At 39.9% G+C, this 27,807-nt stretch overlaps 1 protein-coding gene across 1 annotated transcript; it reads right to left on the reverse strand.

Moving 5' to 3' along the window:
- Nucleotides 1–14,133: 14,133 nt before the first annotated feature.
- On the reverse strand, nucleotides 14,134–27,335 carry GNPDA2 (glucosamine-6-phosphate deaminase 2). The gene is made up of 7 exons (XM_075567106.1): nucleotides 27,178–27,335; nucleotides 25,957–26,118; nucleotides 25,346–25,447; nucleotides 24,527–24,709; nucleotides 23,748–23,932; nucleotides 19,075–19,249; nucleotides 14,134–17,696 (listed from the first exon to the last, which is right to left on the reverse strand). The coding sequence occupies exons 2-7, from the start codon at nucleotides 26,078–26,080 to the stop codon at nucleotides 17,638–17,640; spliced, it is 828 nt and encodes a 275-aa protein (XP_075423221.1). The 5' UTR covers nucleotides 26,081–26,118; nucleotides 27,178–27,335; the 3' UTR covers nucleotides 14,134–17,637.
- Between the last annotated feature and the right edge of the window lie 472 nt (nucleotides 27,336–27,807).

The raw sequence follows: 27,807 nt of genomic DNA on the forward strand, positions 1-27,807 counted from the left end.
TAACACTTACTTAGGGTTGGGGGATGGAGAAGTATCAGCTAGCAATTCTCCAGCAATCCGGTGACATTCAAGATGGTATCAGAAGAAGAACTAAAAACTGTAGGCTTGACACAGTTTATATACCTGTGTAACCCTATTCTTAACATTGAATACAGACTATTGGTGAACAATTATCTGTATCCAATCCCTAACGTGAAGACACAGATTAACCCATGCCCCCCAGCTAATTAGCCCATGTGTACTGGGACTCTGAGGGTCTTATTTCTGTAGCCCCATAATTTAATCAGGGGCAACGACCAGTCTACCAAATGAAGTATCTGATAGGATCTTCATTGTTTGTAGGTGTAGACATAACACTTACAAACCACTCCAGTTTGATGATTCTCCGCCCTCAGGTAACAATTAGAGTGGCAGAGTCTGTTGATTAGTACTTAGGCTCAATCATCCGGCTGCCCTTCCTGACCTATTTAGCATAGCAGATGGCGTCTGCATTTTTCAGAGCAGATCCAAAATACCACACATATACTCTTTAATATCTACACATATTAATAAGTTCCATTCTGGTGGGCTCACTGGGTCGCAATTTGCCAGTTTTTAATGCCTACAGTGACTCCACATATTGGCCAAATATCAACTCTCTGTGACCTCCAGAACTGGAGATACAGAAATGCACTTTAAAACATTAAAATACAGGATTATAATGAAACATGGGAACATACAGTTTCCTGACATGACAAGGTGTAAGCCACATTCCTGGACCGCAGTCCAGTTAACCCCTTGCCTCCCTGGTGAGGTCAGGGGGTGGCCATATGTGGTGCAACCCCTTTAATACCGGGCCAACTCCCCTCTCCCTCTACACTCCCGACATCCCCTCCCCCCCCGCCATAAAAGCGTGCTGAGTCACCTGAAACGTGGATCAGGTTTTAGGTGATGTCATGATGGTGACGTCTGTTGGCGAGGCCACGGATCCACAAGGTCCACAGCAGAATGGGTTGTATGGCGGTGTCATGTATATTCCTGATTCCCTTTTCCTGACAGTCGCACTATATATGGGTTATACTGTTCTATTTCCCCTTATCCTGCACACTATCCTGTCACGGGGGTTATCGTCCTGAAGGGGAGTAAGCATTTCCATAGACACCTCTGTGCATGCCGATCATTCGTATAGTGGCAATTCTCAACCCTCCCCTCCCTTCTCCCCCAGTCATTTCGATGTGGAGCAGAGCATGTTGCGATGAGTGGGAATAAGGAGAGACACTTATATCTCTATGACTGGGCTCTATCCCAGTAATGATTGCTCGTGAGGAGCTAGCAATCTGATTGCCTGGTACCGCTACTGTCTGTATGTATTTACCTGCACATTAGTGGGTGTATATCCTTATATATTAATATCTAGCTATATGTAACAACTACAAGTAGACTGGCTTGGTTCGTGGACTGCATATCCCCATATACTATTAAGGAGGCTATATTGTATGACTATGGATTGCATCCAGCCAGCACTTCACTTAACTGTAAAGAGATGCAGCCACGAGTATTAGAACACTTGTACCTGGTAAATTCTGGGGCAGTTTCACAGTAAATGACTCAACATTGCCTCAACATTTCTGTGAGATTCTTAATGGCCCTTAAGATTAACACAGCAGGGGGTCCCTGCAGTCCCAATCAAACTTAATGGGACTGCAGGGAACCCCCGCTGTGTTAATCCGATGGGCCTTTAAGAATCTCACAGAAATGTTGAGGCAATGTTGAGGCGTTTACTGTGAGACCAGAATTTCCAAGGCAAGAGTTCCAATACTCGTGACTGCATTTGTAACTACCTTTATATTTGCAGCTATTTACAGTATGTGTTACTGTGTATTTAAGCAACTCTGAGTATGTATGTATATATATATATATATATATATATATATATATATATATATATATATATATATATAATCTTCTCTACATGCTAAGTACATATACTTGCTTTACGCCGATCATATATCGCAACATTGGGGATTTTATATCACACTGTATATATTAGTTCACATTGTCCTATTATGTGTTAATAAAATGTTATTGTTTTTTTTCATTCTGGAGTTTCTCTGGGAGTCTTGCCAACCCTCCTGGGTGATTGTTCTATCTGAGTACTTTACTGAGTTTTATTGAGTCTGCATCCTTTTAGCGCATTTATTCTATGTGAGTGTACCACAAATGGGAACTTTTTGTGACCCCTTCAGGGATTCATTATATGTATATATCAGGCAAAGAGAATCCTGCTTGTGCAGCCAACACAACATAGACAAACAATTTATTCAAAGTGCAGGTCTCCTCCAGGACAGAGTTACAAACTAGAGCTCTACTCACAAGCCCATAATGCAATTCTCCATTTAATGTGACAGCCAAGAACAGCAGAAAGACAACGTTTCAGGTCCCATAAGGATCTTTTATCAAGTGATTTTGTTCAGTAGGTGAAGTGCATACATGAGGTCCTTGAACCGGAGAGATTGAAGCACTTATATTATAATCCAGTCCAAATCTCTAATTCAATAAAAAGATATGTTGTTAATATAATTTAAAGCATCATTTTTTCACTTGTGTGTTACATCAGAGGAGCGCAAACTTTTGAAGCTGCGCCCCCCTGCCTGGCCTCCCCCGGTCTCGAACCCCCTCTCCTACCTGCAAGCTGCGTCAAATGACGCTCCGGGGTCACGTGACGTCACGTGACCTGCGCCGTCATTTGACACCGGTGACGTCACATGACCCCGCGGCATCAAATGATGCCGCGTTTCCATGGAGACGCTGCTGAATCTCTGTAAATTTTAGTGTTGCTGAGGCTTCACGCGATACCCCAAACGTGTCCCCCCCAGATAAATCTACTGCCCCGCCCCCCTCCCCCCCCAGTTTGCGCACCACAATTTTCTATTATTACTCTTGTATCTTGAACTATAGCAAGGGCTAAATAAATGGCTCAATGAAGGGCACTGATTGAAAACAATGACACTGACTTTGAAGCATGGGAGCCTGCAGGGGAGTGGCACATCCTTGTTACCTTGGGCAAGTCACCCTAAGTCCCTGTGCCTCAGGCACCAACATTATAATGTAATCTCTACAGGCATCTACAAATTCTAGAGTACTGCATAAACTGTCTATATAAAGAAAACTATAGGGAGTCTGGCACGTCGACCGGGTTGCCATGGGGATGCTCCTCCCATCAAACTCCTCGCCTTCGCTGGTTTAGGTGCTAGGGAGGCGTCCCTTGCATTTCCAGCTCTGGCGATGACGGGGCGTCACGTGACTGCTCCATGTCGTGACATCATCAGGAGACGCACTCTTTGATTGGTGGGCGTTTCAACGATCCTGGTGATGGAACATCACAGCTGGAGGGAGGTGGGTGGTGGTTATGAGATTATGGACACTATTTAAGGGTGGTATTTTGTTAGTATTTGTATCCCTGATGAAGGTGCATGTGCACCGAAACGTTGGATGCAACTTTGACTCTTTAGTCATTAAATTATCTTTGTTGCCATATCGTGATTTTTTTTTTTTTTTTGCTGTTTGGTGTGCTTGTTTCTTTTCCCCATATTGCTTTTGCCTTGACAGTTTTGTTTTGCCTTTAGCTTTTGCAGCCATAAGATTTTGATTTAATTGTCCTCTAATAGAGGCCTATGTACTGTTTGTAGAATAACAAAGTATCTTGCACAAAATAGAAACAAAGTATCATTAGTAATCACAAATTCTCACTAAGGGTCCTATTCTATATACTCTGACGAGGCAGCTTTGGCAAATAAATTAAGTACAAATATTTAAGTCCTCTTTCAGTTAAAATGGGTAATACTCTTAACTAGCTTCATAACTACACACTGTATGCCCTAGTGCAGGGGTGGCATGTGGTCCTTCAGTGCTTCATGTGTGTCTCCTGGAAAAAAAAAAGAACAAAGCAGGACTTTAACTGCAAATGGAACCATAGAAAGATGAAAGAGAAGCCAAAGCGCCCCCTAACCAGCTCCTATTGTATGTACCAGCGGCTCCCAAGCAGGACACAGTATAGTGATTATACACCCTGCCTGCTGGGAGCTCCACATGGGGGATGGCTATGGATACTGGAGAGTAAGGCTGAGTCCCCGCTAGCGCTGAGCGTGCTGGCGCTCAAAGCATGCGTGGCGGGTGTCCTGCGTCTGCTCGCGCGCTTGTGGGGGGGGAGGGGGGAGAAAGGGGGGGCAGCATTGCCGAATAGTTGAGCGAGCGGGAAAGTTAAAAAAAATTATTTACCAACGTGCTGAGCGTGTGCCCGCACATACGTGGGCGCGCATCGCGTGAGCGGGGACTTGTATGTGTATATATATATATATATATATATATCAAAAATATAAAGGAGCGCCTATATTATCAACCTGCCTAACTGTGAGTGAGTATGCTACTGTGTTGATACAACCAATGGGGTGGCTAAGGGGGGGGGTGATAGTAAAAAGTGGATCCTATGTTGCTAAGTATAATGCATAAAATATAAAGTCTTTTATTGAAAAATTGCTGTAAAAAAATATATAAAAAATATATAAAAAATATTAAAAAAACTAAGATAGATACCAAAACAAAAACCTTAAAAAACATAGAGTCCCGTTCCAATAAATTGCATCCAGGTACAGGCTGCCCGTTTGAAAGGGATCACAACTCCCTTGGAAATACCTATGAGAGAAAAAGAGAAAAAAACAGGCGCACACCTAGTGCATTAAAGTAAAACAATGATTTTATGGAACATTAAAAAACAGACAAATGCCCACTCACAAATCAAACGGAAATAACAAGCAGTTATGAGATTGGCCCTCATAAGCCTCCGGTAGCGTCTGGAACAGCAATCGAATCTTCTCCTACACACGTGTTGCGCAGTCTCCTTCACCGGAAATGACGTCCTCCCGGCGTGTGCCCCGCAACAGGAAATCCCTCCGGGAGCCTCAGACTTCGCCTACTTCGTTCTGGCTGCTGCACCACCAGGAATAGTGGAGATCTGCCCGCTCCTTCTGGTCTGGCTTGCCGCTCTCAATACTGCATCCGCAGTGCACTGAGTTCAGTGGGAAAGTGCCTCCTCCGTCTCAGCCACGCCCTACGCGTTTCGTCATCAAGATGACTTCATCAGGGGTTGAAGTCTGAGGCTCCCGGAGGGATTTCCTGTTGCGGGGCACACGCCGGGAGGACGTCATTTCCGGTGAAGGAGACTGCGCAACACGTGTGTAGGAGAAGATTCGATTGCTGTTCCAGACGCTACCGGAGGCTTATGAGGGCCAATCTCATAACTGCTTGTTATTTCCGTTTGATTTGTGAGTGGGCATTTGTCTGTTTTTTAATGTTCCATAAAATCATTGTTTTACTTTAATGCACTAGGTGTGCGCCTGTTTTTTTCTCTTTTTCTCATATATATATATATATATATATATATATATATATATACAAGTCACCTTGCCAAGCGCCGCCCGCTCAGCGAGCTCAGCGTTAGCAGGGACGCAGCCTAAGGTAGGCACAATCACCCAAATTCCCCCTTGTCCCCCACTGTCTTCCCTTTCTCTCCTGTCACCACCTTGTTTCCGTCACCCCAACTGCCTCATCATACTCTTGTCCATTACTGCCCTCGTTACCTATTGTCTCCAACTGCCATCTGTCATTCCAACTGCCCCCCCCCATCACTCCCTCTCCCCCCTTCCGTGTCACCCGATTCCCTACCCCCTCCCACTTGTAGTCTGCTAGGATATACCCTTTGTCAGTGTATAGTGCCATCTAGTTATGCCCTGTATCAGTGTGTAGTACCGCTGACTACATACTCAGGTTACAGGTTATACTCTGCATTATACACTGACACATTGCATATCCAGACGGCACTACCCACTGACATGGTCATGTTACGCTCTGTCAGTGTATACAGGTATTCATTTTTTTAAATTATTATTGTGGTCCTTTGACAATAACACTGGTAAATGTTGGCTATAATTACCAGTCAGATTGGCGACCCCTGCCCTAGTGCTATACATTACTAACTGCAATGGCATACGATGGGTTACACCTTCCCTGGAGCACCTACCTCCACCAGCCATCCCCCATTACAAAACACCTCTAACCCCCTCCATAATAAAAGGCTACTAGGGCATTAGCTAAATATGGCTAATAGTCCAGTAGTATATCAAAGTAGAGTAGAAGACAGGCACTCAAAGATTATGTGCAAAACAAGTCATACTGTATTTATTTATTGTGATATGAACAGCAGATGGGTCATAGAGAAGCAGACATTTCGGTCCTGGAAAGATCTTTCTTAAGATATATGATTAGAAAACACCACACTGAACATAAATCCCCTCCGCACCGCCCCCAACTCTTGCTCGTGGTAAGCTAACATTGCAGCCGGTTTGAAGTTCTGGGGTCACTTCCGGTGCATCAAATTGTTAGGGAAAGCCTGTTCTTCTGGCAATTTGGTGTTAAATGACCATGCAAAGGTGGCGTGATGCTACAGGAACTGAGTGAAGTCTAGCCCTGTACCTCAGAAAAAAGCGTGCATAAAGCCAAGTATTGAGAATACAAAATAAATATAAAATTGAAGACAAGTTAAATAATTTTATTAAAATAACAAAAAATGTGACTACAGTATAATTTTAAGAATCCCCTCAGGACAGGATTTTACCTGGCCATTATTGCCTAGATGGGCTCACCTCCTCCACCATAGGCATTAATGGCCAGGTTGCACTGTCCTGAGGTTATTTATGATTTAGATAATTTACCCTATCCATATTGATGCCCTGATCTTTAGTGTCAATAACCCCGAAAACGAATCCAGTGATCTAATGGTGATCTAATCCATTAAAAAAAACACCCACAAAAAAAAGCAAAAGTAATCCAGTGGCCCAATGGCTCAAAAAAATAAAGAAAGCCCTCCCACCCTCCAAAACAGTAATCCAGTGGCCCTACCGTAGACCTGATTTGTACTTTCTTTTAAACATATACTGTACAAATGTGTCTAAGTACAGTTAGAGTATATTATAGTTTTGCCTTGTATATGGAGGTAGGCAAACTTTTTGCCAAAATTAAAGGTCGGTAAAAAACGTGACTAGGTTTGAAAAGTTTTTAAATGTATGAATATATGAAAATGGACAAATATTTGAAAAGTCGGCTCTCCCCCGAAGAAAGTAAATCGGAAAATATTTGAAACTTCAAAGCAAATATTAGAGTCGGAGACTATTTGCAAAAATTATTTGAGATTTTTTTTTATGCTTTCAAAAGATTATAGTGAGAAAAACGTGAATTGAATTTTGTTACATGCACCCATCTCTAAATACAGATGTAGTAAAAATGACTGTCTTTATGGCCACGGAAAAAAATGTGGATACCCGTGGCCCCTCTGTGGCAACAAAGACAGCGAGTTTTGTAACCCGGAAGGATTAAACACTGGGGGAGTCCATGCTTTTGAATGGGATCTCACAGCATTAATCCTTTGCTTGAATGGGAAATAAAATACCGATACTCACCCCGATGAGCTGTGCAGACATCTGCAGCCATTTCTCCGTCTCTGCCTGGATCCTTTCTCCGCAGCACTAGTAAGATATTTCCTTCCCCCTGGATGAGATAGATGCCGCAATATGGGGCGCAACATCACGAGAGGGAGGCTACATGGCCACATTTGGTCATCTACATGGCCATATTTGTTCATCTACATGAATGAAGGAGCTGGACAGAAAAGGAGGACAATTCCTCTGGATGAAAATAAGGAGATGTGCACAGACTTGTAACCAATTATTTTGATCAGCAGTGGAATCCCATTTTGGGACCCAAAATAATTCAGATTCACAGTTTTGTTTTGGCAAACATTTTGGTGGTTGGTGATGATTGTAAAAATGTTGTTTGTTATCTCTATTAATATTGCAATGGACACAGACAGTGTACAGCTTTCTTCTGCAGGATCCCCAGTTCAAGATGAATTAGGTAACCTGGCCAATACAAATTGTTCAGTTCAAAGGGGGTGTGATTTCGAGACCAATCTTTAACCCCAGCCCCTATGATGGTGAACAAAGAGAGTGGACTGACTTGTTGGAACATTTCGAAATGGAAGCAGACATTAACAGATGTAATGGGTCTGTTCACCTAAAGTTGATAAGGGTATTGCTACAGGGAAAGGCAAGAGAAGTATACAGAGTCTTAGTAGCTGAAGTGCGTTAAGATGATAAATTGTTAACAGCCACTTTAAAACAAGCACTGGAGCCAGACGTCTGTGATGAACGGCACCACGCAGCCTTTCAAAATTGAAGAACAGATAAAGGAGAGAAAACATCTAATTTTGGGTATGCCCTGAAATATCTGGCTGTAAAAGCCTTTCCTCAAGTCAGCTCTCACGTGCAATACTCTTTATCCAGAGATTATTTTATTCAGTACTCAACAAGTGGAGATCTACGTGCTCAGTTGTGACTGACTAAGGCAAAAGATTAAGTGGCAACTATTAAACTCATGATGGAGATGGTGTGACTTCTAGAGTAGATACCAAAAGTGCGGCTAACTTGAAAGTGAAGCCTTCCAAATGCCAATTTTTGGTGAAATATTTGGGCCATGTAATATCTCGGGAAGGGATGGCACCAGACCCTGAGAAGGTAGAAGCTGTAAGTCTGTGGCCAGCTTCGAGAACTGTAAAAGAGGTTAGAACTTTCTTACCGACAAATTCTCGGAATTTGCATGCCTAGCAAGACCCTTGCATAAGTTGACCGAAGACTGTACATATTACTGTGCTCCTCAATATAGGAGTTTGCTACTGGTAAAAGCATTGGCCTTACATATATGGAAAACAAAAGACCAGTTCCTGCGCTCCAACCAAATTGGGCTAAAATATACTACTGACATGTTTACATTTAGAACCTAAGTCTGTGTTACAAAGGAGTCATTTAGTTGTATCTTTTCATCAAAATATGATTCAAGTCGGTTCTAAATGTAAAGATAAGTTAACTGAGAAAGGACACATTTGTCTGGAGTGACCAATGTGAAAATTAATTTCTGTAACTAAAGAGAGTACATCACCACTAAGAAAGAGTTACTCGCAGTTGTAAAGTTTACTCAATATTTTAAACCCTTTCTGCTTGAAAGGCAGAGGACTTCTGAGGACTTATCACAGCTCATTGAGATAGCTCCATAAATTCCATTAACCTGAGGAAGAATTAGCTTGATGGCTGGAACAACTGGCCATGTTTTATGACTAGATTGAACACAGGGCAGGTAAGCTCCTCTAGAATGCTGATGCCTCCTGATGCCCTGCTCTGAGGACTACAGTGGATGAAGGGATGATCAGCAGTAATCTCTTTTTCTGTAAATCTAGCCCTGGTTAATCTTCAAGATGCACAGTAGGCAGACATAGACCTAGCAACTCTGCAGAAGTGGAAAGAAGAGTGTTGCATAGAATTTCCAGAAAAGGCCAAAATACACCCCCAGTTGAAGAAGTTCCAATATGTATTCTCAGAACTAAGCATAGATCAAAGGTTGATTGTCTGTAGTCTAGAAGGGGTTGGAGAAAGGCCTGATTTGACCAAAATTGTGTTAATCAGGGGATTTAATATCCATAATCCTAAAAATGCTACATAACTCAGACTGGAGGACACTTAGGGGTGGAAAAGGTTGCTGAAAAGGTCTGAGCCTTGTACTATTGGCCTGCTTGGTATAGGACATTAAGGGAATGGTGTAATACATGTGAGGTGCAGTATGTGGGACCCGGAAAATGAAGGAGTCCAATCATGTCCACTCAAATTGTCCTTTGCAAAGAGGAGCTCCTACCCACCACCCCAAATGGGAACGAGTATGTCCTGGTAGCGGCTGATTATTTTGACAATAGGCTGAGGCATATCCTCTGCCAGATCAAGTGGCTGCAATATCATGGGGTGCCCGGTCTCTACACTCTTATCAGCAAGAAAGTCCTGAGTATTTTAGGGTGTGTGCCAACTTCTTGGGATTTACAAAACTCGAACTACCCCCTACCATTCTTAGTCTGTCCTATTCAGGCCTGTCCAGAGCGATTAAATCGCAACATTCATGTTGGCCTTGTTTGTACAAGAAAATTATGCCAATTGGGATTTTAAGCTCCCTTATGTAATGATGGCATATAGAAGCAGTGTTCAGTCATCCACTGGGTTTTCCCCATTTATGGTGTGATATGGAAGGGAGATCTGTTTGCTAGTAGATTTGGTATGTGAAACTGACTCTGAGGAGGGAGGTGTGGATATGAAACTCGGTTGACAAAGTGTTTGAGCTTCATTACTTAAGAGAAATAGGATTATTATTATGACTTGAGGGTAATTACCCAGGTACAGTATATGAAACAAGGGAACTAGTATGGGTATGAACCTATTCTGGAAAAAAAGGACAGTGTCCCAAATTTCAGCCTAAATATAGAGGCTCCTTCAAGATTGTTCAGAAGCTACCCAATATATTATATAAAGTTTACGAATTGTCAACAGAACAGACTTCGGTAGTTCACTACAATCAATTAAAGCGACACATTGGTCTCTACAGCCACTCCTTTCTGGCAACCCCCGAACAAGATGGCCCAGAACTAGAAGACTTCAACGAATGATGGGAAACCACTCACCTGAACAACCTGCTGAACTCAGAAAAAGGAAAATGTGTGGTGCTCTAAAAAAAGCCGCAAAATATTTTACAAAAAGTTGCAAAATTCAATGTATACATATATTGTTTCTTGGACTGTAACCCCCTGATAATGAATGGGGAATGACAAAACCATAGGATATAAGGCAATCTTGCATAAATCACTACTCCATTGTAATCTGACTAGTGGGCTAGGACCCCCACAAGCAATGTAGTAAGGGGCCACACAACAATAAGTGTCCCAACATAAGATATCAGAATGGAGTGTTTGTTAGTGATAACATAACTCACGTTTGAGTAGAAGATGTCCTTAGGAATGTCCACAAAGTATTCTTTCCAATTGGGGATATGCATCCGGTTTTTCGGTAGTTGAAATGAACACAATGCAAGAGAAAAAGCAGGCACTAATTCTCAAGAAACAAAAAAAATGGAGATTAAATGAAATCCAGGAGAGCGTGTGCCCATAAGAAAAATGATTTAATGGTACCAGCAAAAAATTGCAGCTACATTACGGGGTGCAGACCCCCACCAACGCGTTTCGAGCGTGAGCTCTTTCTCAAGGTGACCAACAATAGTGCTCACCGGTCTGTTTAAATACCTTCACCAGTAGCACAACACTTCATCAACTGCAGATTGGGAAGTATTGATACATTTTCATACATGGGGATTGAACAGGTGCCGGATCCGGTCAGAGGGGGCAATAGGATGGAACTTCTAGACAAACGAGAACGTTACTGGATTTTCACACTTAAAACTAAAATACCACATGGCCTCAACTCTGACTGGGATCTGGCACCTTATCTTCGTTAGCCTATGTCTTAATTGAACAGAATCTAGTGATATACAATTGTGGTTGTTGTTGTTGTTATTATTTTTTGTTCTTTTTATACTGGTTATCTTGATTTATTACTGCCCTAATTCCTTATATTCTCTGGGAAATGTTATTTTCTTAAAGGGATGGTCTATGATAATGAATTATATATACATTTTTCATGGTATTAATCATATATTCTAGATGTTCAGACTCCTCAGTTATATATTCACAATCCCTATCTTGCACATTCCCTATGTTCATCTAATTTAGGTGAGTTGTCAACAGTTATTATTATTATCATTTATATTATTTTTCAAATTAAAATTATATATTTTTTATTTAGGGGCTTTTTTCAAATATGTATTGATAGATCCATAGGATTATATTATTTATATATATATATATATATATATATATATATATTATCATTATATTTATGTACTATTAATAATTTATTTTCATCATCTTATATGGATCAATCAATTCTAGGTTTTCACTCTAACAATGCAGCTCATTATACAATTCTTTTCCTTCTTTCAAGTGGATATTGACGCTTTATATATGTATATATGTTGATTGTTCTTATCAAATATATACCCACATATATGTTTATATATATTGCCAACAGTCTATCAACTTGACAGGTATCCACTTCCTTTTAAAAGAAATTTTCATTAGTTATGATATTTCTTTTTATTTACATATTCTTTTCTAATGTTTTTGCAGTTCTGGAGGTTATGCCCAGTGTTTGCATGTCTGTTTTTCGCATAGACAAATGTTTTTAACTTACAATGTTTTTTGTCAATAAAGTTGTAAAATTTTGTACGACACGCGCTGACGTCATTGCGTATGCGTCACTCCTGAGAGAGTTTCAGGAAGTGAACTACGAATGGACGACAGTGCGTTTCAAAGGTAATTAAGCAGACCGGTGAGCACTATTGTTAGACACCTTGAGAAAGAGCTCACACTCGAAACGCGTTGGTGGGGGTCTGTGCACCCCGTAAGGTAGCTGCAATTTTTTTCTGGTACCATTAAATAATTTTTCTTATGGGCACATGTTCTCCTGGATTTCATTTAATCTCCATTTTTTTTGTTTCTTGAGAATTAGTGCCTGCTTTTTCTCTTGCATTGAACCCAGAAAAAGGCCAGATTGGAGACATGATCTTTGGGACAGCGGGGAATGAAGGGTTGATAATAGAGGCAACAGCAGCTCCATTAATCCCTGTAAATCCAGAGCAGCTGAATCAATGTTTCCATCATTAACCGGACCCTACTATTGCTCAGCCCAGGCCTCGGACAGAAAGACGACCTCCTGCTTGATAGCAGGATTTATATTTGACTAGGTAGCATGTGGGACGTATCCTTTACAAAGAGGGGAGAAATGTAACAGACATAGGTCTGTTACATTAGAAGACAACAGGGGGAGCAAGCAGCTCGTACGTCTTCTTTAAGAAGATTGTGTGCAGAAAAAGTAGACTCGTGACTGATGGCCATTTTGAGGTTTAGGTGTGAGACAGGACACAAATTTGACATAGATGCAGTGAGACAGCGAGACGGCTGCAAAAGGAGTTTAGTTGAAGAAAATAAGATCTGGAAAACAAAGAAGTTTTGGTAGTGGGTGGGGAAGCTCAAGAAGAGATAGAGAATGAGCAAATACACTGCAGTGGAACTAAGGTGATTCTGTTTCCTGTTTATAAGAAGATTACTAAGAGCCTACAGAAACCCTAACCATCTGCATCAATCAGAGTCCTGTGCAAACAACTGAACTGTAAGGCTAGGGGACGCCCCACATTTGTACTTTCCTCTGGATATGTGCACAGAGCTGTAACCAATTATTATGAGCTCCAACCTTAAAGACTTAGGCCTCGTTTATACTTGCGGTGTCAGTGCACGCGCGACCGCATGACATCACTCACCTGTTGCGCGCATGCGAAACCTGCACTACAGGCTGGAGGCATTGGGAGGCATGGTGGACACGTCATGTGAGCGATTTGTCCTCATTGGCTGAACAGCTCACGTGACGCGGCCACCGCGCGTCAAGAACAATTTTAAAAGTCTGTTCAAAATTTGCGCGCTTGGACGCGTCGATCGCGTGTGCTCAATGGACAACCTTAATTTGTTGACGACGCGCGCCACAGCCTTAACTGGCTAGCAAGAACTTTGGGAGTGTCTCCAGTGTTAATACTGTAGCTAGGTATTGTTGACATTGTTATACATCATTGCTTTTCATTCTGTTATAAACCAACCACCATTGAAACCCCTTTATGAAAGGTTTGATCTACAAAGACAGTTCTTTTTATAAGTAACCACGTGTGGCTTTTTCTTGTACCAGTAAGATACAAGCACCCCCTTGAACTTTTACTAGCCATACTGCAGACGGTTACACGGCATTAGAAGGCAAGTTTGATACAATAGGGCTAGAAGCGGTTGTTTTAATCGGATAAGTAGAGTACATGCTACAGCAGAAGGCAAAGTGGAATCTCACAAATGCTTTGTTTAAATTTCAATTTTATGTCAGTTCAAACTGTTGTATATGTACTGTATTGGAAATAACAGTGACAGAAAACAAAAAATTAAGGTGTCATGTTCATGCCTTTAACCTATTCAGTCGGGGGGTTAATTTTCAAGTGTGGCGTTCGTGGCAGAAGGCAGAATTTATGCTTCATGGGTTTTGTCACGGGAGACCAGACATTACAATGGGATTGAAGCACCAGACAGAATGGAGTTAAATAAACTAGGTTTATTTTGGCCGGAGACAACAGGAGCAACACAATACACAAATATAGTCTCAACTCACTAAAACAATTTTTGTTTTATGGGAGACTCCTATCCCACTAGGTGCTGGTCTCTGCCGAAGCGACCTTACCGAGGATGTCTCCACGATCCGTTTACCTCAGAATATCCCAGTGACTTGGGATGAAAGCCTTTCAGGTCTCCGTTTGTATATACAGATGGTCTCTGAGTCCGAGACGAACCACAAACAACTGTGGAGGTCTGATCGTATTGTCTTCACAGAGGCCGAGGGCTTGTCCGAGGCCATCAGGGCCATAGTGCTTTAAGACAGCCCACAGGGGTGGGCTTAAGGAGATTGGCAAATTCAAACTGACCAATGGGAATCGAGCCTGCGGGGCTAGAACACAGGCCTCAGATCCTACTTTCAACTTGATACCTCTCCCATAGACACAAGCCTCACTGTTGGGGGACGAACAATGCCTCTGCTCTTGGAGTACATGCTCCCCTGAACAAAAGATTAACCCAAGGACTGTGTACTGGCCTCGCTAAGTGAATTATGGGCCTAACACACAGTAAAGCCCACCAAAATACAGTAAAACAAACACAGAATAAACGTTTTTTACATGGGGGACACAGAAATTTTGACTACATAAGACGACAAACTTGACTGGTACCTCAGTCGCCATCTTGATGGGCAGGGACAACCAGCAGGCTTAAACTTTAATATGCATGCCAGGCTGCCACTATCGTCATAGGTGTCATCATTAAAAAGGTGCAAATCCACAAACAGTTCACATAATATAATTAAAAAAAAATCTGACTAAAAAGGACATTATATTATTCTTTGCAAGTTTTACTTGATTTTATTTATAGCTGGGATTTTGATAAAGTATAATTATTGTTAATCTTGTTTTCCATCCCAAACCCTAAATCTGTCTGAGAACCACATATGGAAAGAGATGGATACAGAATAAAAGAGAGAAAGGAACTAAAATGAATTTCAAGTCTTACTTTGCTTTTTTATTAAGCATTTAAAGAGGGTTTTAAATATTTGTCTTTGTTTTCTATGAAAGATATTCATCAATATTTATCTGGTAAACATGTCACCGACATAAATTCTTGTTCTTATTCGGCATTGCACCTTTAAAGCAGTTGTAACGCTCCTACTGACCCCATTTTTGGCCAAGCAGTAGAGAAGGTATTCATATAACTTTAGGCGCATTTTATTTGGTAGCAACGGCTATGCCATATTGAAGTTTATTATAGAAAAATTATTTCCAGTAAATGGAGGATATTGAAGAATGCTACCCCTGTGGGACATAGTAGCAGCTTCAAAAGGATATTGTTTTTGATCCTCACACATTTAAAAGAACTGCACTTCTTTTAAGTGTCCTTTATCCCTTACTTATCCCTTACTATGAAGCGGACAAGTGAGGAGCTGAACTACTTTAACCCTTTGGGTGCCCCAAGAAGTAGCAAATACATCATGGGGTTTTGCACATCAGGGGCCCTGTGAAATAGATGCTGTCATGCCCTTAGAATGCTTGTTTTGTAGGGGAGATCGTATTCTGAACGCGATCTGTACAGCAGGGAACTAGAAGAGGACTCCCCTTCTTCCGTTTCAAGGCTAAGGGACGCAATGCTCACATGACGGCGGTTTGCAGGTGGAGCCATGAATAGGAATATACCTCATACTAATGTTCAGTCTAATCGCACTTTTAAAAGTCCACCAAATTTTTTTTTGGTGAATAAAATTAATATACTGTAGTCCGAAGTGGCACTTCATGCCATTACAAGGCGCAAAACTGCCATTAACATCAATAGGAGTTTTCAGCTGATAATATTCCAAAATAGCTGCTTCAGACTATATTGAACTACTCCAAATGGCATCTATTTCTAAAGACATTATAAACCACTTCTAATTGACTCATGGCGTGTCAACTTACAGTATATCCAACTATTGCAGGGCAATGCTTTGTTGGCCCTGCTGGCACTCAATGGATGTATGTTTTATTTTTAAAATGTGTGCATAACAGAATTATTCAGTTAGATTACCAAGATTGCTGGACACTCACCTGTTCCTCACTTGTAAGCAGCCACATGCTGCCTCCAGAATAAGTTTAATTTACTGCACTACATTACTGCAATGGCATTACTATGCTCATGTTCAAGCCTTAGAGGATGTGAACCCATGTCTTTGATACTTCAATGTTCATGCAGGTGCCAAACAGTGACAGCCAACGTATTTAAAATTCTTAATTTGGGATTCAGCTGTTCCCCACTAACCTCTGTCCTTTTTCATCCATATAATGGAAACACAGGTTTTGATGAACGACTGGTCATATATAGCACATATTTCTGACTTCTCTTTTTGATTGATTTAAAAAGAAAAAATGTTTTATTATAAGTTTAACATTTTCTATTTTGTAATTGGCCAATGTCATGCATTATATGGACTTAAATGCATTGTCACAATATTACAACAGTAGGTTCTTTTTCTCAACTACTGTAGTCCTCAAACAAGCAAACACTTGCACGCTTACAGCTACTCAATGTTTCTTCATACAAAACTAGGCTAGAAAACCATTTTTCCTAGGATGAAATATCAGGCATTTTCAAGCTCTGGAGTGAGTGCTACACTATGACAAGAGACATGATTACTACAGTATAAACACAATTTATTGTCCTTGGCTATCCTGTTTATTGTAACTTAAGACATTTCCAACTAATACTGTATGTCAAACTATAATGTATAAATACAGAGTAGCATGACATTTGTTTAGGAGGAAAAGACCTACTGCAATTATTGTTCATAAAACAAATAAAAATGTATCAAGGTAAGGCATAGCTATGAATATTGAAGAACATGTAAAGATTTAAATAGGAGAGACTGAAGACAATATCCTATAGTTTCACTTGTTCTTTAAGGCAGTCAGTGTATGGAATGCTCACATTGGCCCTTTGAGTAGTAAGCTGGTTTTAGAAAGAACATATTTTAGCTTAGGTACATTCTTGCAGGGAAGTATTAACCTGTACAAATATACATGTGTGAGAAAAGCAATAACACTGTTAATGTATTTTTAAGTTGCAGAGGAGTATACAATTAGATAGTGGTAGATTCACACGATTAGATATCATAGAAATAATTTTGCTAAGCTTTGCTCATCTGTGCTTGCCCCTATAAAAAGCCAATTAACATTTCTTTCTACAGTATGTCATGCTTTTTATCAAATGATCCCTTGGTAAACAAGAATTGTAGGTATTATTGTGTTATTTGTGCAGAGGAAATTAAAGCAAATTAGATATAGCATGCAAAGTAGATATAGCATGAAGATAACATGACGTGGAATGTTAAATTGATCAGTCCCATTACTGGACTTTAAGAATACAATACTTAAGTTTTGCCAAGTTGACCAGTTTACAGTAAAAATCGCATAGCACGTAAATTCAAGGGCTGCTGTTTCCCAATGCACTCTACCATCGACTCCACTTCAGTTTTTTTTGATGCTGTGCAGTGGTTCCACAAGTTTGTTATGTACATGCAATAAACCTTGGGAGAGAACAGAAATAACAGTTCTAGTTTTGCTTCTGCTGCTGTCACGCACAATTTGTATGCATGGTAGAACATGGCATAACCTTTCACATGGAAAATGTGCTGACTCAATTACATGAACAAAGTGACAAGCACTAAGATAATGACATCAGAAAATGCAAACAAATTTCTATTTGTTATCCCAATTATTTGCTCAATGAATGACAGAGGAAAAAGAATACTTTTTTGATACGACATCTTTCCTACACTACACAATTAAAGTGCACATACTATGCCTTTTCTGTTGACCTGTTTTTGAACAACACTATGTGGTCAAAATATGCTTTGTGCCTATATATATTTTTTCTGTTAGCGAGAAGGAAAACGTGTACAGTATATCCACTTTTCCCACACAATGCATAGAATTCCTGAATTATAACATGAAAGGCTAATTTTGGTGCAATAAGGGGAAATATGCAGCTTTCTAGTATGTTAAAAAGAGTTTACAAAAGTATTACAGTGGTGCACTGCTTGAACGTTTAACATGTTTATGATATTTGCATATGGTGTTAAACGTCAAATTTATATCAAATTGTATATGAGAAGAAAAAACTTAAATAAATTATTAAGAAAGGTGCACAACTCCCATCTGTTACAGTATATGAATTATGTTGACCATTTGTGTGCTAACCAGCAGGTTGTCTTATATTAAAAAAAAACTGCTTTATTGTGTTAACATTTAGCAAAAACAAAGACATTTATGTTAAATATAAGACAACCTGCTGGTTAGCACACAAATGGTCAACATAATTCATATACTTTAACAGTGTATATATATATATATATGAAACAAGGGTCTTCCTGGCGATTAAGCAGTGTTATTTTCAGCTCCGTTGACCTCCTTGTTTGAGATACCACCTCATACTGTAAATATCTCCCTCATGTGTGATTTAAAATGGCTACCAAGAAATGGTCAATAGGAAGACCACAGAGTCCCTGGGAATGAAAACACTGTTCAGCTCCTGGGGACACCCTGGTTACAATTATGAAAAAAAAAACCCACCACCAATTGTTCCTGTGATTTTTCCTCTAACAATTTTTCTTTCTACTGAAAAGGATTTTGTAAGACTGCAAGTTATTTAAAATGTACTACCTACTTCTATTTAAAAACAATTAATGTGCAGCATTAAAAAAAAAGGTCTCTCAGCTGATGTATAGTTTAGGTTTGGATTCAATGTTTTAGTTAGAGCAAACGAAAACAAGGGTACTTTAGGAAAGTACAGTATTTTACAGGTGTACTGTATGTACATTACAGCAAATCTAATAACTGAAGCCTATTGCCGAACTGGCTGTTACACAAGTTTAAGGGGCTATTCATTCAAGATCTCCAGCTCACCTTTAAAATACTTAACAGTTTTAACTCTTAGTTCTAATGTAGCATCTTCATCACAAACAAAAATAGTCCGAGGGTGCTGCTGAAAAGCCGATACTGTCCACATATGATTTACGCCTTCCTCTATAGCCTTGTACAAGGCAAATGCTTTATGTGCACCGGTTATAAGGATCATCACCTGGTATGAAAAGGAAAATTAAAATGAAACAATTTTGTACGATTAAACTCTAGCAAACATAATAGTAATATTAGTTACTCGATAGGACATGATACAATGTGTAATAGATACTGTAGGTAAATCTGAAATATTTTGACGAGATCAGTTTCTGCAAACATCATTAGAATATAGTCTGTTTTCTGCAATTCAAAACACTAACAACTTTATTATTTTGTCTAACGTTATCAAAAATCGCAAATAGCAAATTACTCTATACTGGAATTGTAGCAACCTGGAAAGCTCACATTTATATGCTATTTTAATGTATTTTTTTATTTATTTTTACCATTTAGCCTGGTTTGTGTCAGAAGGGCTTGCGGGCACTCACATAGTGGCGTTATAAACCAGAAATCTACTGCATTGCCATGAGAATTCATATTGTTTACATTTAGTGTACTGTGGTTAAGTACAGTACTGTATATTGCTGTATTACATTAGGAGTGGTAATAAATAGATCCCAAGAAGAGATTTTAGACAATGTTTGGGGTTGCACTTTCTATTTCTTGTTATCTGTTTAACAGAGAGTGGCATTGAGATGTATTGCACTAGAAATGTTCTGTATGATGTCCAGTAGTTATATTTTCATAGCTCATGTGTTAGATGTAATTGTACAATATGTATGTGTTTAATGCTGAGGATACTATCTTTTTACAGTCCGGTTACACATGGAGAAAAAAAACGGCAAGTTCTTTGCCAGCTGTATTTTAGAAAACAGGAAAAGTAGTTAAAATCTTGTCCAATAAAAAAAAAACATACAACTACCCGCAATAAATTAATTTAACTCTGCATATAAAATGCGAGTGATGTACTGGGTTTTAAAACTAATCTTTCTCTTTGCACAGAAACTGTGCAGGAAGCTCAGTCTGTGCTGAAACATTGAATTTGTCAATAGTACAACAATGTGAACCAAATATACAAAGACATTTACTATAGTCCTTTATACTGTAGACTAGGAGAGCGCAATCTTTTCCCCCTGCCGGCTGTCCTGCTCTCCGTGCGCGCCCTCCTCCCTCCTTACCGTTGTTCCTGGCTTCTGGGCATCATGATGTCACGTTGCCATAGCAACGCGACGTCACGCTGCTGCGTTGCCATGGCGTCGCATCTCCAGATGCCGGCTGGGCCACGGTAAGATTTACAGAGGCCTTTGCCGCTTCCTCGGCACTTAATGTATGTGCCTTCGGGAAGCATGCGGGGCCTCTGTAAACCCCGCCCCCAAGCAGGTAATCTCACGCCCACCCCCCAAGTTTGCGCACCGCTGCTGTAGACCAATTCACATTTTGTAAACTCTGCTGATGATCAATTTACCATGAATGTGGTAAAATGTAGGCAAACAAGCCTTCTAACTGCTTCTACCTTAATAAGCATGACATAATTCTCTACAACAGCTTATTAAATTGGCACTTTTTTTTTATCTGCTGAACTCAGTGGTCAATCTCAAATTATGCAACAGTCACTCCTAATTTGTACAGTGACACCAAAAGGTCTTAATGAGGAGACCGATTTAATTCCCTTTTTAGATGGGATAAATAAATGGTATTTGTATAATATTTAAAACATTGTATAGGTTCTGTCACCCAATACAGTTGAACCCCGTTATAACGCACTGCTTGGGGTCTACATATTGCCACGCGTTATAACGGGGATCGCGGGGAAAAAATGGCCACCACAATCAGGGGTTCTGCATCCGCGGAGGGAGTGTGTGTGTGTGGGATGGAGGTGCAGGCAGCAGCAGCAGCACGATCCCAGAAGAAGCAAGAGAGGTAGGAGATGTGTGTGTGAGGAGGAGGGAGGCTCCGGCAGCATCACTTACCTGTGATGATTTTGTAATACATTGGTATATATTATTCTGTTCATTGCCATGGATCCTGGTAATCTATGCAACATGATGCAGTCTTCCACCCACATGGATGGTTACAAACTTTGCACTCTTGTAATTTTACATATTACCATGATGATCTCTGGGTCCTTTTCTCACTTCAAAACATTGCTATCATAACAGGGCGAATAATGTATCACTCCTGTATTATCTTAAAATGATTTGCTGATAACTGAAACAAGGACATACTGGATGCCTCAGTAAAGCTTTCCTACACTTATATCAGGTGCAGGTAACATTTCTGTTCCATTAAGGCACGTCTCCCCAAGTGGTGGTCCCCAGCCCCAGGTCTATGTTTCCCCAGCCCCAGGTCTGTGCTTGGCCTCCGCTGAGTGGGGAAGCTGTTGTGGGGAGAAGCGGGCGCATCGCGGGGGTTTCGGCAGCTGCTGATGCAAACAGGCGCCATGATTGATGCGCGCACAGGTCGGAGGTTCGCGCATGCGCAGAGGCAAGTGGGCGCGGGAGAGGGACCCTGCGACCGTTAAGTTTAGTTTAAAAAGTGACACCCTGCGACAGTTGAGTTTAGAGAGGGGCCGTGGACAGTTAGGGTGTGTGTGTGTGTGTGTGTGAGAGAGGGACCCTGGACAGTTAGTGTGTGTGTGTGAGGGACTGCAGGACCTTGTCTGAAGTGCAGTACAGCTTGTCCTATGCAGTGGTAGCAGAGACTGTTGATGGGGCAGCTCCAGTAATAGAATAGGGAGCTCGCGCTGGCAGTTTTGAATAAGAGCAGTTAGTATAGCTCAGCTTCAGAGGCTGAGTTAACATGTTGCTAGGCAACCAGTGAGGCTGTGAGATGTTAGTGGCAGTTGAGATATTTTTGAATAGAGACAGTGAGAGAATTGGAGAGAAAGGGACAAGTCAGGATTTTGAAGATGAGGACAGTTCAGGGAGTTGGGATCAGGGCACAGAGGGGGAAGGTAGGGTCTAGGGAGAGTGTGTCCCTTGGACTAGGCCAGAGAGTTTCCCCCTAGGTCCTAGATAGATCCCCTGAGCCACAGTAGGTCTGCTGAGAGGTGTACAGCAGGGAAGGCCTTGAGATAGGGACCTTTCCCCAGTAGTATACAGAAAGGGATATTAGCTGCAGGATGTTGCAGCTGGTGTGTGACCCGAGGCCTGTGAAGTAATATGGGTCCTCACTACCAGAGATTCGTGTGAGACAAGCTGCAGGACATTGGCTGAAGGGAAGTGCAGCCTGTCAATTAAGAACAGTATCAGAGACTCATTTAAAGGGATACAATCCGACGGGAGACCCAGCCAGAGGCATCGGCCTGAGGAGTCATCCAGGAGAGGAGCCGCAGGTTGTGACGCGGATCCCCGGCGCTGATCCAAGGAGTTCTAATAAGTGTCCTGGTCTGAGACCAGGAAGGTATCGTTCATGTGCACCACCGGGCCCCAACACCAGGGAAGCGCGCTATCCCCTCACACACACACACACTCTTTTAGTAAGGGACTTACTTGGGACATCACAGGGTTACGTGCTCAGGCACTCAAGTATTCTGTGGGTTCATCACCCTGGAGGTGTTATGGGTTGGGATAGGCCAATCAGGCCCGTGTTATGTAAAGGCTATAAGTTATGATGTGTTCAGTAAACAAGGTTATAATATAACTGAGCGTGATTATTGTGTAAATGAGTTACGGCGATTATTATATATATATATATATATATATATATATATATATATAATATTAAATATATATATATATATATATATATATATATATATATATATATATATATATATATATATATATACATATATAATTTAAAAAAAATATGCAGTTTAGCTTTCTAAACCCGGGAGCCACGCTCAGACCATGTTAGAAGCAGATCCGTGTTGTAGCGGATTACGCTATAACGGGGTTGAGCTGTATATGAATAATATATACATTCTACTACTTTTTTGTGAATTAATTTAATGAATTAATCATTCACATACTTTAAATTGTTATTAATATGTTAATACTTATTTTCAGCTTCTATACAGTACAGAATATATATATATATATTTTTAAAGATATTGTAGTATGATTGTATACGTATTTACCATAAAAAAGAAGTTAATCATGAAATACAGATTCATTATATAATGCTGCCTAGCCTGTATCCCCCATGTGAAGTAAATGTCATGTGTAAGCACAGCAGAGGTTCGTGGGGATGCAAGCCAGGTGACCTCATCGGACAGCTAAGAATGTGTAGATGTACGAACACTGGGACTTGCCGCTTTATTTTTTGTCTAAGTGATATTTAATTGATATGATGAGTGCACAGATTGCCTCATATAGGTCTTATATGGCAAAACAAATGTACTACATTAAGTTGGGATCTCCTGTGCGCTTTTCATCGTGTTTTTAAAAACTAAGGAATACAAGCCTTTCCATGCTTTTACTTTCTAATGAAAATGCAAGGCAAAATACTCTAAAACAAGCTGATTACATTGCAGGCTATTATGCATTCTCTAATTGCTGCACTCCGTGGTGTATCTCAAATTATAAAACAGCCACTCCTATTTTGTACTCTACATTGTGAAGTGAAAAGTAAAATACAGACTTCCATTATATATAAAAAATAATAATAATAATTACCTCCCTGGCATCCATTACTGTTCCCACACCAACTGTCAGTGCCATTGTTGGAACTTTAGAAAGGTTGCCATCAAAATATTTAGCATTTGCCACAATGGTGTCCATTGCTAAAGTTTTTAGCCTTGTCCTTGATACCAAACTGGAACCAGGTTCATTGAAGGCAATGTGGCCATCTGGGCCAATACCTAATAAGTGACAAACAAAATGAAAGCGTTAACAATTTTGATCACTGCTATTAAGCGTACACTGTAGGGGGTTAAACAAATGAGTTTATACAGATAAACTTTTCTCATCGGATTGTACTGTTCCCAAGTACAAGATTTAAAATGTTCCTGAACCGAAATGTTTATGAGGTGACCCAGGCCCCTCAGTAAGAAATGTTTTATTCTACTAGAAACTTGGTTAAAGCATTTCATGAGGTAGTCTTTATTAATTTATTATCAGAGGAAATTGCAGTCATTATTAATTATCAAAAGACTACTGTCTTTCAACAAATATCTATTGGACTGCAATGTATAAAATTAAAGTAAATATTCACTGAAAAGTATAAGAAAGTATGGAAAATCCTTCTTGAAAAAAAAGGAGAATGTTCATCCTCTTTTCCAAAACAGGTGCTTTAGTGTAGAATTCAATATTTCCTTTGTACATTCAAATTCCATGCTTTCCCGAGTTTCAAAGCACACAAGAAGTAAGCATTAAAATGTTACTTAAACTCATTTGAATATGGTAATATGATACTTCAAAATACAACTGATCACTTTGAAGAAGTTACCACACACCGCCAACAAACAGCTCAATTCCACCAGCTTCTTTGATTTTCCTTTCAAATTCTTCACACTCTGCCTGCAGGTCTGCAGCGTTCCCATCAAGTATATGAGCATTGTAAGGGTCTATATCAATGTGCTTGAAGAAATTGTTCCACATGTATGAATGGTAGCTCTCAGGATGGTCCCTGGGAAGTCCTGTAAACATATACCAATATTTACTAAAAATAAATAGTAATTATGGGTTCTCTAACCCAGGTGTCAGGACACTGCTAGCACCACTGGAAACAGAGATTACATCAGAAAACTGACCAAAACGTAGAAGATACTGAAAAGCTAAGAGAGGATGTAGTCTTTAACAAATCTATTCAAACAACGGTTGTATATATTACTATACACAGTATATAGAAATGTATTTACATAACGTTTAGCATTGCTCAGTTGCATCCCTGCTTATACAATTAGTTGTAATATTGGTGTTGAGAAACTATTTCCCAGATCCATAAATGTAACAAAAAAATATTTCTCCAAAGGGTGTTTAAACCAAAACAAAAAAACTGTTTAATGTTAAAAAAATAAAAATGCAGAATGAAAATTGCTGAAATGTTGACACTAAGCAGTACATTGAATGAGTTTTTTTTCCATAAGAAAGCATTTGATAAAAACAAGTGATATACTATATTATAACGTGTTGAAAGAAAGCTTATTACACACAGTACAACAGTACTTACAAAATTTTTTGCATTCTAATAAATAATATGCGTGCTAATTGTTATTTTGATGCCAGGTTTAAATTAGAGATATTTGTTTAGCAATTCTGGCAAGACAACTTACCCACGTATTCGTCCATATTAAATGTCTTTACGTATTTAAATAAAAGGTCCCCATTCTTGTGATACTCAATCAATTTTTTATAGCACCCCAGTGGCGTACTCCCTGTAAAAATAAAATAAAAAATAAAAAAGAACTGGTAAGGACTAAAAGATCTTAATACGTACAGCTTAGAGGAAAGAATGGAGGGATATCAAGGGTTTCAACAAAATACAGGGGGGAGTAATATTTCAGAGAAAGTGAAGAACAAGAGGTCATAGTCTAAAGCTGGAGGGGGGCAGGGTCGGGAAATGTGAGCAAGAACGTCCTCATGGAAACTGTTATGGGTTTGGGGAGTAGTCTCCCAAAAGGGTTGGTACAGTAAGGGATGTAAAAAAAAATACCTGGGATAGATCTTGGACTATCCTAAATATAAAAGGAAGTCAAAGATCAAATAGGGTCTGAGGTTTTACAGCAGATAGGGAAATGGGCAGACTAGGTGGGCCAAGTGATTATCTGCTGTACAATTCTGCGTTTCTATGTAAAGCATTATAGCATTCTATGGGTAATTTAGTGGCAATATACTTTCCTAAAAAATTTAATTAAAAAAAAAAAAAAACCACACCATTTCTTACCTGTAGGCAAACCTAATGTGAAATATCTGTCTGGGCCAGGATTGAATTCGATGATACGGTTACAGATGTACTTTGCTGCCCACTCGCTAGCCAGGGCATAGTCATCAAGAATTACCAATCTCATTCTTGTGATGAATAGCTCTGCCTGACCAGCATATGGCTCTAGAACAGCAAAATAAATAAATAAAAAATAATGATGCTAGTTTAGCAACACATAAGCCTTTGCAATTACATTTCAGGCAGAATTGTTCATTATACAATATGAAATCATATGAACATTTCAACAATGTATTGCAAATGCATGTTATATGTAAACAAGAGCGTTCACTGTCAGAAAATGTAGTATATCAATAAAGATAACCTTTCCATAAGTGTGTTTGAGGCACTAGAAATCCCTAATGAAGGTGCTGCAGCACTAAAACATTTAACTGTATCATGTAGCATTACATTTTTATATATTTTTGTCTTTGGTGTGCTGATTTTTTAAACAATAGTAAAACATGTAAACTACATAATTGAGCAAATGTAAAAATTAAAGTACTTTACATGCACAACCTATTAAGAGCAAGCTAGAGTAATCCCGCTACAGTATGAAAAAACATATCAAGGGACCAGAACATTTAGTAATGCTGAAAAAGAAACATGATGGGGCGGCACTCCCGTACTTTAAGTGGGACGTACATCAAACTCTCTCAATAGTGACAGAAACTGGGTTACAAAAAGACATTCCAAAAGTCTCTGCAAAGCAACACAGGCCAGATTGGAGCTAGTTAATGAAACCATACATCACAGAGCAGATTGAAAAGGGTAAAGGGACAGAGGTGAACGTGTAAACGGTGGAATACTTAATCTACTCACAACCTAAACTAGTAAGATGCCAAACCTAAACTTTTGCATCTTACATTTGTCATAAAAATAATAATTGTAACCCTTCACTATATGTTCATAATACAATTATATCTGTTTTTATAAATGTACTTCTTTTTAAATGACGTGATGCATAACAAGCTCTGCTCTGTTGTTTCAATGGACTGTGCTGTCCAGGAATGAAGTTGCATTTTAAGGGCACTTGGAGCACTGGGTCCCAGAATTGACATATAGATGTTCCACTATCGCCCTGTATCTCTGCGCCCCGCGAGGTCCCTGCTAGAACAAATCAGCACACTGACCGAACGCTGCACTCCAACGTCACAAAGGAATGAGAGGAACAGAAGAACCTACCAACTTATTCAGAAGCAACAGCAGCAGCAGCACCTCGGCGATCTCAATGTAACCACTTCCACCAGGTCACCTGACAGCTGTCACATGATGCGCTTCCCATACAACCCTGCCTGTCAGTCACAGCGCACGCTCCCGTATCTCCACTCCCACATGCCTTTCCTTTTGCCAAGCGTTCCTTGAATACGTCACTGCAAAGCTGCCATATTTTGGATGGCGGAAGATCCGTACAATATATTCTTTGGATGTCACGTGTCTACTGTATCACAGTAGTGCAGTTAATGGTGAGTTTGCCGCCGCCATGTGGGACTATGTAGCATTTCACTTTTGATGTTAAACTTGCGCCTAGCTAACTGCAAAGTATTATAAAAACATTGCCGTTAACTAGACGCAAGGTTCACCTTACATGTCTACAATATGACAATGAACATTGCAATACTCCAGTGGGCTTATTTATGTGTTTACTTTTCAGGGCACAACTATTTAATCTATTATTCTACAGTGTATTATTAATAACTTAATGCATTTTAATGCAACATCTACATTCGTGTTGTAGTATTTTAAGTATACGCTGACCACTTTGTCTTCTGTTTTAAAAAAAAATGAAAATCACCCCTAAAGTAAGAGTTTTTC

The sequence above is a fragment of the Ascaphus truei genome, chromosome 1, assembly GCF_040206685.1.
Source record: "Ascaphus truei isolate aAscTru1 chromosome 1, aAscTru1.hap1, whole genome shotgun sequence".
NCBI lineage: Eukaryota > Metazoa > Chordata > Amphibia > Anura > Ascaphidae > Ascaphus > Ascaphus truei.